Consider the following 14,508-nt stretch of genomic DNA (forward strand, 5'->3'; position numbering starts at 1 on the left):
GGAAACCCTATGGTAAGACTACTTTCACCAAAGTTTAGCTATCTAAATAACTTCTAATCCAAGCTTGTAGAGTAGCCTTCACAAACTGTCTTCTACCATGGAAAAACATGCAGACTTTCAAGCTCAAGAAAGTCAGAGGAAAAAAATATAAATGGTGGAAATGTCAAGACTGGGCTTAGAAAAGATTGTTTTCCAGTCTGTTTTGTAGGTGACTTCCCAGCATACTGGCAGCTGTTGCTAAAAGGTGAAGACAGACTCAATTATCACCAGCTTTAAGGGGACAGTTGTCCACCTCATTTCCCTCCTGTTGAAAGGGCAAAACACATAAAAGAAAATGTATGTAAGCATCTAGCATTGATGGAACATTTGGTTGCTTGGTTGAACATCTATGTGTGAGGAATTTCTGTATGTAGTTCAATGTACAGTGCTGGTACATTCTGCATTCTGCAGAAGATTTGGGAATTTTTTCTCCTGGGGAAGCATGAACGAGGGCCTCTCTTTACTGTTAATTTCCATTAAAAGAGCATTCTGTATTCACAAGCTGAGTTTGCCAGATCAGTTTTCATGTTTGAAATGTTCTGACTTTTTGGTGCCTGATGCTGCAGCTTTGACTTCACTGAAACCATAAAGTGTGATCTCAATAATCTGTTTTTGCTTACACATTTAGGCAGATCATGGAAGGAATACATGTGGTGTTTTTAGAGAAAGTTTCATTTTGGGCTTTGAGCATTCTGTGTCTCTTTAAATATTCAGATACAAATAAATAGTGAGAAAATTGTCTTTGCAAGCTTCAAACCATTCTAGGTCTACTCTGTTGCCTCCAGCCAGATACTGTCTGATGTTGCCTAGACAAACCAGGGCAAACCATTATCATGGGATTAAACACTAAATACCTGCAAGGAGCATTCTCTTTATCAGATAGCGCTGTGTTAGCAGAGTTCATTCACTTTATTGCATATATAACTGTGGTGTCAAATAGACTGATTTACAACACCTGGTCTTTTACATAATCTTTGCTATTTGCTGCTCTTGTAATCTGCCAAATCATTTAGCCTTCCTGATAGCAGAAATGCTGTAAAACTTAGATAACTTGCAGAAGAAATAAACTCCAAGGTACTGCTGAAATGTAGGGCCTGCACGTTTGCTATAAATGCACTGGCTGGTTTGGTTTCCCCCTACCTAATCTGTGATTGAATGTGGCTGCTGGAGAAATTGAAATTTTATGATAGCACTACAGTCAGAGGAGATAAGCATTTGTATGCTAGACTAGATTAATCTAAAAAGAAGTTTTAGGTGTGGCTAATGAAACCAGTGTATGTGTTAACTGGTTTTCTTTGGGGTTCAAAGCATCTGTGTGTATCTGTACAGAGTCTAGTCTAAAACTTTGTGTGAAAAGTCCAATATAGCTATGTGCTAGTTCTCACTAGCAGTATAGCTTATTCCATTTTACATTGGAGATATTTTTAAGGCGCCTCGGTTTTTAGAGGGTACTTTCTGAATGCTAATACAAACAACAGGCCCATTTTTAGTGGTCTTGCATGGATACCTATGTCCTTCTGAAGTTCTTGGTTAGAGTTACTGTAAGACATCACATTTGGGTAGGGTTAGCCATTTGAAACAGTCCATTTGAAACAAAACTAAAGCTCTGTTTTTGGGGGTTGAGTCACTCATTTCTGGCTATTAGAGGTAATTTTGAACAGACATAATAGAAAGACATGTAGACACATGAAAAATGTGAAAAAATGTGGCAAAATACGTTTCTGATTGGATGAAATGCAAGCTAGAACATCTGAAGGAAATTAATACAGATAGTCACATAGACGAGGGAGCACTGAGATGCAGTTACGTTGAGTCAGGCTGTGTTAGGAAGGATGGCTACCATCAAATTGGAAGGAACAGTGAAAATTAAAGGAAATTAAAGAGTTGGCTTTTGGAGCAATAATAGCATAACTAAGATGGCCATTAATATCAGTATTAACCCACCAGTGCCCCAGTTAACTCACATGAGCTGAGTTAGTGTTTCAGCATTTCTTGGACATGGCTACAAGTTAGCTTGTCACAGTCAGTGTTCTGACAACTGCTGGGACGTAACACTCGCCACTGGAGCTAATGAAGGGTATTTTGCATGGCTTTGCTGGTTTAGGGAAGAAGGTTGCTTTACCTCCTGCTGCTGCACGAAGAGACTGGACATTACAAGTGGTGGTGTGCCTCTGGGAAATCCATTGGTCTCTGCTAATCTTTCACATCAATAAACTGTTGTGAATATTTGTACTGAAGATTTTCATCCCACCTGAGTTTAGGAACCTGCCCCAGCTGGCTGATTTGGTTGCGTAGTCTTCCTAGGCTGCCCCTGTCCTGAATGGAAAACCCAAGGCTTTTCCACCATGACTCAAAGCGGGGAACAGCTTGAGATGTCTCCTCACTCTGTGGATGAACTCTTTCTTCTTAAGTGACAGGGACCCTATGGAAACCAACCAGCCACACTGATACCTTACTTGGGTGCTGTGAATAGTGTTCTCTGCATGTGAGTGCCTGAATTATTTCAGCATTGGGAATGTTAGGCAGGCTGGTGTTAACAACAAAATGGAATGAAGGGGACTTTTAGGTAAAACTCTGGAGTCATATCTCTTAGATTAGAGAAGAGCCTCCCTGGGGAGGCAGGGAACCGGTATTGTTTAAGACATTTAAAATTGGACAGGAGAAAATGTATTGTAATGATCAATCCTGTGCTGGTATTTGGATCAGGTCTTGTCTTGTGTGAATATTAATAAGAAGTCTCTGTCTAAAGTACCTGCCATTATTCAGCGTGCATTACTAGCTAACACTGGCCTGCAACCTTCCCCCACATCTGTACTCACACTTAAAGGACAGCCTGAGTAATGTCTAGCACCTTTGCCTTCTCTCGTGGTGCCTGAAGTGTTGATTTTGTATTGCCTTGCTTAGATTATATTCCTTCAGTGCTTCCACCAGACAGACTCCATATAGTGCATAGAGATTTACAGGAAGCACGTGTAGTTTGTGGCAATAATAATAAAGTCTCCTGCTGTTTTCAAATCCCCGGGAAACTAAATCAAGTGTAGAGGTCTATTCAAAAAAGTGCAGCATGTGTATAAGTCACTTTGCCATTACCTGTGTGGGTCTGTCTTGTACCTGTTCTGTGTATTTGGCTGTTATATCTCTGAATCCTGTCCTCGATCTCCGGAGTGTGACTAAGACATTACACACATCAAATGGAAAAGCTGATGAAACAGCTTAAAATAACCCAAGCACCCATGCTTTGCTCGCCTCTTTTTCACCACCTCTGTGCTGGTATTCTTCATAGGAACTCGTATAGCAAAATTCATTCTGGACTGATGGCCCCATTAGACAAGCCTAGGTCTAGTCTGGATTAAGCAGGTGGAAGGATTGGATTCAATTCCTGTGTGTTGCTTAATGGAACTCCCATTTTCTTGGTATGTTTCTGTAGGTATGAAACCTCTCTTCTGGACCTGGTTGAAGCCATGAGTCCCATATCTGCCCCAGGACACCTCTACAGAGAATTATATGATGGGAACAACATGCACACACCTCGTCATATGAGCCGCAGGCCGTCGTCTTGGTACCAGAGCCCTCGCAGTTCCAGAAGCAGAGCAGATGAGATAGAGGAGAGCCGGCTGCTCGAGGAGATTTTCTTCATTTGACACTGCTCTTTATTCTACAGCCCTTCTGTAGAATTTTTAGGAACTTTGTATTTCTAATTTTCTTGTGTTAAAGTACCGTTTTTAAATTATTTGAGTGACAACTGATTGTCTTCCCTCTTCTAATAGTTAATTAGCATCCAGTTTCATTTTGGATTTAGTAATCATGATGCAAGAATGTTTGTGGGATAGACCAATCAGAAAGCGTTAACTTTTTTTCTAAACCTTTCATGTGCCAAGTAATCATTCTAAAGCAGATTTTTTTTTCATCTACAACATTTTCTAATAGATTGAAGTCACAGTTTTGCCAGTCTCATATCAGAAGTATATTTCATTATTGATTTTTAGCTCTAAAGCGGTTTGCAAGAACTGCCTAACATTCAAGAACCATAACGTTCAAAGTAGATTATTTTCTAATTAAACAAGTCTGTTTAAAGCCTGGCATGTTATAAAGGTACAAGCACTTTACTACTTTTTCAGTGATTTTATGATCTACCTTTTCCTTCAGCATTCTGATGTTTAACATGCTGGGTTTTTAGGGGATAATATCATAAGCTCAACTTTACAGCGTCTAATAACATGAATAGATGATGTTGCAGATTGATGTACTAGGCATCCATGTGAAATATATTCCTCTTTAAATCAGTGCTATTTGACATAGTTTATGCGCTGGGAGACCTAACCCTGAAATAGCAGAACACAGTCAGACGTTGTAGTGGTCCAAAACCTATGTGATGTACTTTTCAAGATGAAATATATAGTTGTGGTAGTATAAGAACAGTCTTAAGACATTTTCACTAACTTGCACTATTTTGATCTGGTATCCAGGCTCCATTGTAAATAAGACAAATCAGTAATTATTTCCACCAGCGGCTCGCAATGCACATTTCCCTGCCGGCTTTAATTATTCATGCTGTATCTATTTCAGTTTATTTAAATGCACTTCCATTTACTGCATGTACTTGGTTATTTAAAGAAATGTGCAGAATTGGTAAAAATGACTGCAGATTACAGGATTAATGGTCATTTTCTCCACAATGCAGTGTTCATATTTTATTGTAACAGTAGCCACCGGCATGTGTTCCTAGAAATATGAGGCTAAAATACTCATTTTACACAGTAAAATTGCAGCGAGGGAAAGGTAGAATTGAGCCAGTACGGGCAAGTTCTAGGCCATTTGCTCCCAAACACCAATTGGTGGGCCAGTGCAGCTTTTTGCCGGTCTCTTTAGGCAGCCCTGCTTATCTTAATGGCAGCCAGTTGCTGGTCTGATCCTTGGGGTATCGCTGCTGCCTGCCTCCAGCACGCTCGCTCTTGTGCAAGGCTTGGTACTCCTGTGCTCTGCGAGGAGCTGGCAAGACTGCAATGAGGCACAACGTGCCTCCTGGGGGAGAGCAAGCATGATGCAGAATATCCAGCATGCCCCCCTGGCAGCACCCTGCTTTTAGAGCAGTGAAATAAAAGGAGGATGAAGGGGGGCGGTAAACCTTAACTTATTCTGAGCTGTTTCGTTCAGGCTCAGTCTTAACCACGAATTAGGTGGTACCTTTTCCTAGTGTCCCAGCTGAATTTTCAAAGGTGCTTGGAGGAGTTCACAGGAGGGAAGCGACATTACTGTCCCAAAAAATGACTGCTGTGGAAAGGCCTTGCCTGGTCTGTCCTGCTGTCAGTGAAGCATCATAGTTCCTTCCAGTATGTCCATCTGCTGTTGAGTGTCCCTTGTGTTCTGCTCCCTGACGCTGTGAAGGCACAGGTTTCTGGTTAAAGCCCCAAAGACATGACAGGTGCCCTGACCCAAGTGTAGCAGTTGGGGCAATATAATGAGTTTTCTCACTCAGCATGTTTCTGCTGGCCAAGTAGTCTGCTTCTTTAGGAAGACAGGGAAAGGGTGGGGAAGGAAGAGAAAAATGTACAAGGAGCAGCAGGAAAACCATAAAAGTGATGACCAGCACATAAATCTTAAGGTTTTGGGTTGATTTTTTGTGAGTTGTTTTTGTTTTTTGTTTTTTGTTTTGCATTTTTGGCATTTGTAAAAAACAGTTCTCTGATTTCAGTCCGATTGCTTCTCTTCTCTTTTCCAGTTTGACTGAAACTTTAATTGCCTTTTCTAATAAGTGCTAACTGACCTTTTGAAACAGCAAAAAATAGAAGTATATCTCCTGAAAGGTGCCTTTGTGTATCCAGTCAAGAACACTGCATGGGAGCATTATGTTCTTTGGTTCCTCGTGGGTGTCAATATTTAACTGCTTTAGGATTCCTTATGATCCATTTTGTCCGTTAACAATTCTAATTCTGATGGTGACTTTTGACTTGAATCTGTATTTTGGTAGTAGCTCTTTTTAAAAAGACGCTGTCTGGGTTGTGGGCTCTGTGCTCAAGGTGCTGTCGATCAGTCAGAGCTACACGGGAGGCATACCTTTATGTAGCCAAGAATTCTACAATCAAGATAGTTGAAATATCTGATGGATGAAGATCTGCATGTTTTAACTATCTATGAGATGTGAACCGAGAAGCAAAAGCTATTAATTTGGCAGACCCTGTGAAAAATCATTTTTTATAATGCTGGCTCTTGCTCTAGTTATCAGCAGTACATTAGGAATAGTGTTTAGCAGTCAGTGCAAGCGAAGATATTTTGCCATGAGGCACTACAAAGTTGAAGTTATTAAAACATTTATAGCCTTAGAAAAAAAAATCAATGATTGTCAAATAGGAAAGGACAAAATCAGTAGTTGGGACTGGGAGGGGAATTGTTTTCCATCTGCTAAAACAGTAGAGGAAATGCAAAAATTAAACCAGCAAAAGCAATCACTTGACAGTGTCCTTTTAAGTTTAAGCTCCTATATTAGGAAGCTGCCGCTGGGGAGTTAGTCCAGCCACAGATTGTTTGTCCAGAGCGTTCCCAGTTAATACGCTTCAGCTACACATTGGGCTGTATTTTACAAGAGGCTTTGTGGAGTGGCATGACTCCTGCTAAGGCTGCTACCTGTACCTTCACTTTGTGTTCTTCCCAAGTGGCTCGTACACATGCGCTGGCCATGTTTGTGTAGTCGTTGCTTTTGTGCACCTTGCGCGCGGTGGACCTGTAGCAATCACATCCTTTCCACTTGTAGCCTCTCCAGTCTCACTGTTGAGTACCATCTTGAACATATATTTATATATGTATGTGAGGTCTTAATCTAATAAATTATCTGGGGGTTTCATTTAATCTTCCAGCCTTTCATTTATTTGAATTATCTTCTGGCTTCTTTTGTCTGATGCAGATGTAGCAATTGCCATTGACAATATGTTCCACTTTCCACGCCATCATATCATGTGTATTCTAAATCTCCAGCTTGCTAAAACAGATGAGGAAATAGTTTTAAACCCTCTCTTTCTCTCCAGAACATGGGTATTGCTGTGAAAAGGAGCAAGACCTCTTTTGGGGCTTGATGTTTGGGGAACAGAATACAAAAGAGAGGAGAGATGAGAAGCCAGCACCATGCACTGGAACAGAAAGGTGGGATTTAAAAGTAAGGAAGAAAGGATGGAGGTAAAGACAAAAAAGGACAAGGATGCAAGGGAGAGTACTGAATGAAAGGATGAGAGAAGGTATAATTTGAGTGGAGCTGAGCCAGCTCTGAGGGTAGAGATGAGTTGTTAAAATATAGTAAGTCAATTAGGGAGAAATGTCTTCAAGCACTGGTTCCCAACTGAGGCTTGTGACCCCCTACTCCTTTTCCAGACCAAGTTCCTGCATTTGGGGAGCTACTGTCCAAAGGATACCTGGTAAATCAGGCAAAGGAGGAAATGACCTAACTATCTGACCAAACTTTATTTAGGCTGGGAGGCTAGAGCACAGGGAGAGTAGCAGGGTGAAGCCCAGAGGTAACCAAAGCATGGACTGAATTTAATTGCTGGTGGGAAGTGTGGTATGGGCTTAGATTACAGAAGAATGTGAGACTGGATATAGCAAGAATTTGAATAAGGGAGAAACAAGAAAAACAAAATTTGTAGTGATCCACTGAGCTGTGGAGGTTTGGTGCTAAGGAAGGAGACGAAAGGGCTTAGCTGTGCTTGAGACAGACTCAGCCTGAGCTATCCAAAAGATATCCCCTGAAAGCACACATGAGCCCAGGGTTAAACTCTAAAAGTTGCAGCAGAGATTTTCTGAAATACGACCTCCGAGCAGTCTTTGAATTTGTACCATCTGAGGGGAGAGAGCACAACCTGGTTAGTTAGAAACCTCTTTTTTCACTGTTAACAAATTTGTGAAATTGTGTGCTAATTAGTGTATGATTTATAAATTTACATAACTGCCTGCTACATAAGGCAACACAGAATATTGAATGAGGTGATTTAAACCAGCAGAAGCACTGAAGTCTGCTCTGACTGGGTGTCTCTCCTCTGGAAAAATGCCTTTCCCAATTTCATAGCTGCTCCCCGCATCTCTTGAAGTCTTAACTGCGCACAATGACAATAAATGTTTTACTATAATGTGGTGCCATGTAGCCGTGAGAGAACAGGCTACCTTGAGAATCTTTGGCATGACTATAGCAGAGCTTTCACCGCGGTGCTTGTTTGTGGGGGGTGTTTGGAGTAGAAATCACCGAAAAAAACCCACCAAACAACAACAAACAAGAAATGCAACTTGTTCTGGTTACTGTTGTTTTTTGACAACTCCCACGGTGTTGTTCACAGGGAATGCTGGTGTGTCCCAGCTGCAGCAAGAGGACAGGGACTTGGGGGAACAGGATTTGATTCCCAGCTTTGGGAAAGCCGCTTTGCTTTCTTCTGTGGCGCTTTGGGTTCAGCTGGTGAAGACAATCAGGAATCATACGTACTACCACATCTCTGAAGGGCTGTGACTTGTATTAGCATGGCATGAGGTGCTGGGCATATCCACCAGCAGTTCGTCTCTGAAATGTAAGCTGTTGCAGCAGAAGCATATCAGCCAGTTGTTCTCATCCAACAGAAGCTGAGACTCAGATTTCATATATTTTGAAGCTTAAGGGGCTATTTCAGGCCTTGGGAAGCTAAACTGGAGAAACTCAGATGTCCCTGACGGATGAGGCCCTGACATACATGAGGTGAGAGATGCCCAGAAGGTCCCAGCAGTGAAATCAATCCACAGGCTGCAGCAACAGATGTCAATTCCTAGTTTCCTTACTTCAGGAATCATTCTGAATATGTAAAAAACAAAACAAACAAACACATTTCATTCGTAGCATTCAATAACCAGCCCTAGAACATTAAGTTCATTCTTTCTGATCTCATGTCTACAGATGGAATGTAAAAAATCAGGAAAAGTTGTCTTTCCTGATGGTTTATTGGCAGCTACCTTAAAGCTTTGAAGCAAGGATGCAGTTGGAGCCCTTCTCTGAACACGGAGTGGTGAGTGTCATGAGCATCAAGGGCAATGTGGGAGCTCCTCTCCTCCTCTAGAGCTGGTAAGGAAGGGAATGTTGAGGTGGATTCACAGACTTGTTGGATTCAAGAGCTTGTTCTTTCCCACGCTAGAGTCATCTGTGAGGTATTTGCACTGAAATTTTAAAAGCACCTTGTCAAAATCTTCCAGTGTTTAATTATCTGCTATGAAACTGCCTTGTTTTGAGGTTGAATTGGTCTAATTTTAATTTCCAGCTGCTGGACTTAGTTGTGCTTACAGAAACAAGATGGCACAGTTCCCCTGTTACTGGACAGTACGTACCCCTATGCATTGGTAAGCTCCCTGCTCAGCTTGCTCTTTGACAAGCTGAGGTCCTTTAAGCCTGGTGTCACAATGTCTCTTTTCTAGCCCCTGGATAATTTGGTGGGGTGTCTGTTTTTGAACTTTCCCCAACATCTATGCATCTTGAAGGGGTTGCGCTAGAGCTGAATGACATTCCAGTTACCATTGCTGTGAATGGTGACAAAGTGGCCCCATTCTGCACCGTATTTCCCTTTTGACACTTCAGGAGCTTTGTTTGGAGGTGTTGGGCTGGGTAGCTGGTCTCATTGCACTTAAGATCATGGCTCTGTTTCTTGGAAGCATAAAGTCTGGGTATGAAATCAGGAGACCCTGCTAAATTTAGTAGAGTTGAGGAGGAAGAAACAATGCGACGTAGAAATACCAAGCAGAAAAAAAAACGTGGGATTCAGTTTGTGATGGAGGGTGAACTTTGGGGTGCTGCATCCATGAACTCAGCCACCTTGAAAACAGTCTGAAAGGCACATGCTTAATGGCAAGGGGGGAAGCTAGACAGCAGAAACCCTCAGAGGGGGAAGAGAGAACAAAGCAGCAGGTGATGATATCTGATAGCAACAAAAACAGACAAGAAGACTTTTGAGCTGCAGGTGAGGAGGTGATGACATCTCCAAATTGCACAGGAAATGGCTCCTTGTCAGTGGCTCTGGTGCCCTGGTATTTGCACGAGTGCCTTCAGCACAGGGATCTCATTACCAGAGAGTTTACTGGCAGATTGGAGGGATTTCAGTGAGGAGTAATAAAAATGATCAGGGACTGCTAGAATTGACATAATGAGGAAACAAGATGAGAAGAGTCAGATATTTATAGCTTGGGTGAGAGAGACAATTAAAAGGTGGGATGGGAGATGGACTGGGTGACCTGAAAGCCTTGTCTGTATCTAATAAGTTCTCGTTGTGCTGTACAGAGGACTTGAATTTACCAAGGCTGTCAATCTGACTCTTAACAGCCCTAACTTCCCATGTTGAAAAGCTCAGGTGGGTGTACTCTGGCTGTATTGACACTGTCAGAATGTCACTGCTACTGAACTTTGTTTAAAAAAAAATAGTCATCAGCCATGTTGTGGAAAAAATTGACACTTTGACAGCAAAGGGGAAAAAAAAATTAGACCTTCATAAAATGAAAAGCCATTGAAGTCCTTGCTGAGAGCAGGCCTGAATGGAAAGGGCTCCTACAGTGTGAAACGGATGCTGCTGAGCCCTTCTGGTGTCGGCACGGAGCTCTGCTGAGCGGGGAGGTCCTTGTAGAGGGATGGAGCCTTACAGAGAGATGGAGCCTTGTTCTGTGCGAGGCAGGTGCTGTGCACGCAGGTGAGCATCGCTCCTGCTTTCTTGTCCCTGCGTGACGCTGAGCTCCACAATGGCTCTCTGCTCCTCCTGGGTTAGAGACCCCTTGGAGAAGAGCTGGTGGCACGCCGGCCCATCCAAATAATCACTGAATATCCTTGTGATAAGGGTTATTTCAAACTGGGGCTGAGCCGACGGCTGTGTCACATGCGCCTGACCACAGTGGAGGAGAGAGCTCAGGATTTGCTCCGGACTTGCGAGGCTGCAGCAGCGCTGGGGCAGCCCAGCTGGAGGCCTCTTGGTGCCTGGGTCTGCAGGCAAATTAAAATGCCGTGGCTGAAAGCAGCAGGGCTGTGCCTGTTAGAGGCACTTCGGGGAAATATCAGAGTGGCGTCTGTTGAGTCTGATGGCAGAGTAGCCGTACTGTTTTAATGATACCTGTGTGCAAAGGCCACAGCTGCTTTCATCCATTTCACATTAGTCTGACTTTCATGGAACAGACATAGCCTACGGTGGTGGAAGGGAGAGAAAGGTGACCAAAAAAAAAAAAAAAGAATAAAAAAGCCATCCATTTTTTACTACTTTTTCCATGCTTCTGAGCTGCGATACCAAGCTCCGGCTGAGCAACAGTAATCTTATCCAGCATACTGTTGATTCTGTTGATTTAAGCCTCTTGGATTTATATAACTTTGGAAATGGTAAACTATATTAATTTGCTGTGTTTTCAAGGGAAAGTTATTTATTGAGAGACATTTTTAACTCAAGTGCCAGGAGCCTTAAATCATTATAATAAATTCATGCTATTCAGGGCTTCTTACATTGTAATAAATTTGTTTTAAACATGAATGAGGAGATCCATGATTTCTTTAATATACTGTTATGTATTTCCTTTCAAAATGACACAGCTCACTATATCAAGTGGGAGAATAATAGTGAGAGATTTACAATACTTAAGAATAACACAGCCTGGGAATGTGACATGTTAACCAACAGCGGGCAGGGGGCTGGCGAGAAGGGAGCCCACCGCTCCCGGTGGCAAGAGAGAGAGTTAACAGTGTGACAGCAGGTCAGGACAGGAGGGTGAAGGCGAGAGCTCAGTGGGAAGCATCCCTGCAGGATGGGAATCACAGCTGAGCCTTACAGTCACCTCCGTTTTACTGTGAAAAGTGCAGTTGAAACACCCAAAAGGTGACGCAGAGTGCTTGCTGCGAGTCACCCTCCCCTTCGTGGCTTCGGGTACCCACCTCAGCCTCTCCACAGGGACCTCATCCCACGGTGGTGCACGTGGATCACATCCCTCTGTGGCCACAAAAGCCTCTGAAGTACAGTGAGGAGGCACAAGGTTAGCGCTCTGATAAATTTTGGTCTCCGCTGTTAATCCCTGATCCCTCATTAAACCTCTGCTAACCCTGCCACTCGCTGCTGGACTGCTGCAAAGAGCACGAGATGATAAAACTGGCTTCACATAACGTCCTCCTGGCTTCAAGGGGGTCCTTGCAGAGGGTAGAGGAGGAGCTGGGCACAGACACTGCCTTGGTGACGTGAGCATCCCAGGTCTGGACACAAATTTGCTTCGGCAACACGGCCGTGGCTTTCTTGGAGAGCAGAGCCCCTCTGCACCGTGTAAACCTTGCTCCTGTGCCTCAGCCTGCTTCCTTTCTTCAGGGAGCGATATCTGATGTTTGCAGTGATCTTGGGATCGGGGTTGAGTGGGGCAAAGCACTGCAGCGCCCAGAGCTACAAAGGCCAGTTGGTTCCCTAGTATCTAATGAGAGCAATTACCCCCTGAGATGCCGAAAAGTCTCCCAGCTCTCCAGTACACAGCTGTGCTGCGAAGAAGCCCCAGCAGCAGCTCTGCAGAGGAGGCAGACAGACGTGAGGACTGTGCTTGTTGTCTCAGGGCTCTCTGTGCTTTGTTTGGAGTTTTGTTTTGATTTTTTTTTTTTTAATCATGTGCTTTGTTTGGAGTTTAGTGCTAGTGCTCCTGAGGCACCAGCTGATCTGTAACCCCCGAGGCAGCTGCCTGTAGGATTACTAGAACTTCATCCCACAGCCATGCAGGCCCTGGGCCCTACCTAAAATCTGTCCTGCTGTACCACAGACCTAGCTCGGTTTTGCTTCTGTAGTACTGTAAGGCCAGCAGCTGGCAGCTATTTGCTAGGTAAGTGAGGGTTTTAGATCATCATGCTTGGTCCCAGCGTGCTTGCCATGAAAGACACGTTTTGTCTCATACCCTAACGAACCTGCACTCTCCCTCACCCCTAGCAGCACAGGGACTGAAGTAGGCAATTTTGTCTGGGGACAGAAGCAAAAATCTGCCCCTAGGCTGCCTGCGCAGAGATCCAAGAGCATTTGCGTGGCTCTAAAGTGTTAACAGCTCTCTGGTGGATGGGGCCATAACAAAATGCAGCCGGGCGGCCCTACTGGCTGAAATGTAGGCTGGACGGCCCTACTGAAATGTAGGCATTCCCAAAACTGCATCGCCGGTGGCCTGGGCGTGGGGCTGGCAGCGGAGGGAGCAAGGCCGGGAGCAAGGCCACAGGCTGCCGGGCGGCTCCGAGAAGGCCCCGCCTGCTCGCGGGAGTGATGGCAGGGCCTCATCTGTCAGCGCAGAAAAATGTCTGGCCAATAAACTTGCCAAACGTCCCTAATAAAGGGCTGGATGTGTTATCATGTAGAATGGTTTTATAGGGGACGGCCATAAAACGTGCACATTGCCCTTTAAAATGCCAGGACGAGGATTGATTCCAGCAGGGTGGAGGGAGAGGAGGAGGGGGAAGGAGGCTAATTGGAAAAGGGGGATAAATCCAGGGGCTCATTTCTCTGCCGTGGTTCCCCAGGGTGTCAGGGAACAGTAACAAAGCAGGAGTCATCGCTGGGCTAACCAGGGCTTATGTACCATGCCTGGACCTAGGCTTCTTCACTCCGTTCTCTTCACCCCATGCAACGCTGGGTGCCTTTTCTGGCGTCTGCTTCTGCTGCTGGCTCAGGCCAGCCCTGCTCTTGCTCCTTGTCCTTGGCCCAGGGAAAGCTGTGGAGATACCTCCAACAGCGTCTCTGTTGGTTCCTCCTCATCTGCACCTCTCCTTCTCATCCCAGGGCTCCAACACCCATTGCTTCCCCCTTGCATCTTCCAGTAGATGTGTCCTGCCTGGCCCAGCGGCTCCAAGGCCAGCTCCTCTCTCCTTCTCCTCCCTTGTGACTCCCGGCTGTCAGCTGGCCCTGAAGTCCGCCACTGCCAGGAGATGGGCCACAAGGGTTTGGGCAGCAGTTTTAGGTCCCCTGCACTGTGGGAGAGCCCATCCTGAGGATGCAGGTTGTTGTATGTGCCCTGGGCTCTGCTCGAGTAAGCAGGAGATGGGGAGCTGGAAGAACATCCAAGGTGCATTTAGAAGTGATCAATAAATATATTGTACTCCAACTCACTTTTAATGCAGCAGAAAACAGGCAGTGATTTCACTTAATAAATGTAGACAGTCTTGCAGAGCTACAAGACCATCTATTCTGCTAGAAAATTTCTACACAACAGGATGGCACGAGACCCAGGCGCCGGTGTTTAACTACAGCTGAGGCTCACAGACTGTTGTTGGCAGTGGGGGGCTGTGTCTGATTTCTCATTTTCCTTTTTTAATTTCCCCAAACAGGGATGCTGGGCAGCCAAACCCTGATGAGATCTAGTATCAGGAAAAAAAAATAAAAATCTCCTTCTTAAAAAGCCACTGAAGGCCTCCGGGTGGGAGCTGGGCAGGTACTGGAGGGACAGAAAAAGAAAGAACCAGGAAAAGTCAGATTGATGTTTGGCAAGGATTCGTTCAGAAATGTT

The 14,508-nt window shown here is 44.4% G+C and overlaps 1 protein-coding gene across 10 annotated transcripts in view; it reads left to right on the top strand.

The window, feature by feature from the left end:
- Positions 1–6,876, top strand: part of KIAA1328 — a gene marked incomplete at its 5' end in the record, with an annotated part of 172,860 nt that extends 165,984 nt beyond the window's left edge. For all 10 annotated transcript variants that reach the window (XM_083817665.1, XM_083817667.1, XM_083817670.1 and 7 more), the window contains one exon: positions 3,467–6,876. In XM_083817665.1, the coding sequence (XP_083673791.1) occupies positions 3,467–3,680 (214 nt within the window). In that variant the 3' untranslated portion in view covers positions 3,681–6,876. The remainder of the gene's footprint in view (positions 1–3,466) is intronic.
- Positions 6,877–14,508: the final 7,632 nt, after the last annotated feature.

Source organism: Anser anser (genome assembly GCF_964211835.1).
Source record: "Anser anser genome assembly, chromosome: Z".
NCBI lineage: Eukaryota > Metazoa > Chordata > Aves > Anseriformes > Anatidae > Anser > Anser anser.